General features: G+C 38.8%; 1 protein-coding gene across 1 annotated transcript; it reads right to left on the reverse strand.

Annotated features, from left to right (window-relative positions):
• Positions 1-3: 3 nt before the first annotated feature.
• LOC104774652 (alcohol dehydrogenase-like 5) lies at positions 4-657 on the reverse strand (the record flags this gene model as incomplete). Its single annotated transcript, XM_019242923.1, has 3 exons — positions 4-62; positions 210-538; positions 620-657. Coding segments are annotated over 3 exons (426 nt in total), but the record flags the coding sequence as incomplete, so codon positions are not given.
• Positions 658-660: the final 3 nt, after the last annotated feature.

Consider the following 660-nt stretch of genomic DNA (forward strand, 5'->3'; position numbering starts at 1 on the left):
GCCAAAAACTGCAATGGTGGAGCCTTCTTCAACGTCAGCCACTTTCCAAGCTGCTCCAACTCCTGATCCACGTTGACTTAATATAATAACAACTCCACACTTTGATATCTACTTCTTTTTATGTTTTAACCCTCAAAAAAGTTCTTAAGTATGCTTTCACCCCTGATTTCTACCAACCCTACGGCAACAAACAAATATAGAAAAAAAACCTGTGGAGACACCGCAGCTGAGTAATGCCGCCTTATTGACCGGGATTTCAGAAGATAGTTTGACTAGATGTGCGATATCCACGACGGTATATTCAGAAAAACTCGATACAAATAAAAAATGGTAAATTTCTTTTCCAAAAGAGTCTTTGAATCTTGAAGTCATTCCGTATCGTCTGGTGTTTGGTAAAAGGTCATCAGCAAATCTTGCGCACCAGTTGCTCTTTGAGGATTTGCAATCTCTACATTCTTCACAGTGAGGGTGAAACACAGGCAAAACGACGTCGTTTAGTTGAAATCCATCCACATGTTCACCAATGCTCTCCACCACGCTAAATTACAACAAAATAAAGTAATTAGGTAAATTCTTGAAAATGAATGAAAGTTAAACAAGTATATAAAAGAAGATTTACCCGACTGCTTCGTGTCCTAGAATCCTAGGAAACCTTGCAAG

Source organism: Camelina sativa, unplaced genomic scaffold (assembly GCF_000633955.1).
Source record: "Camelina sativa cultivar DH55 unplaced genomic scaffold, Cs unpScaffold04323, whole genome shotgun sequence".
Lineage (NCBI taxonomy): Eukaryota > Viridiplantae > Streptophyta > Magnoliopsida > Brassicales > Brassicaceae > Camelina > Camelina sativa.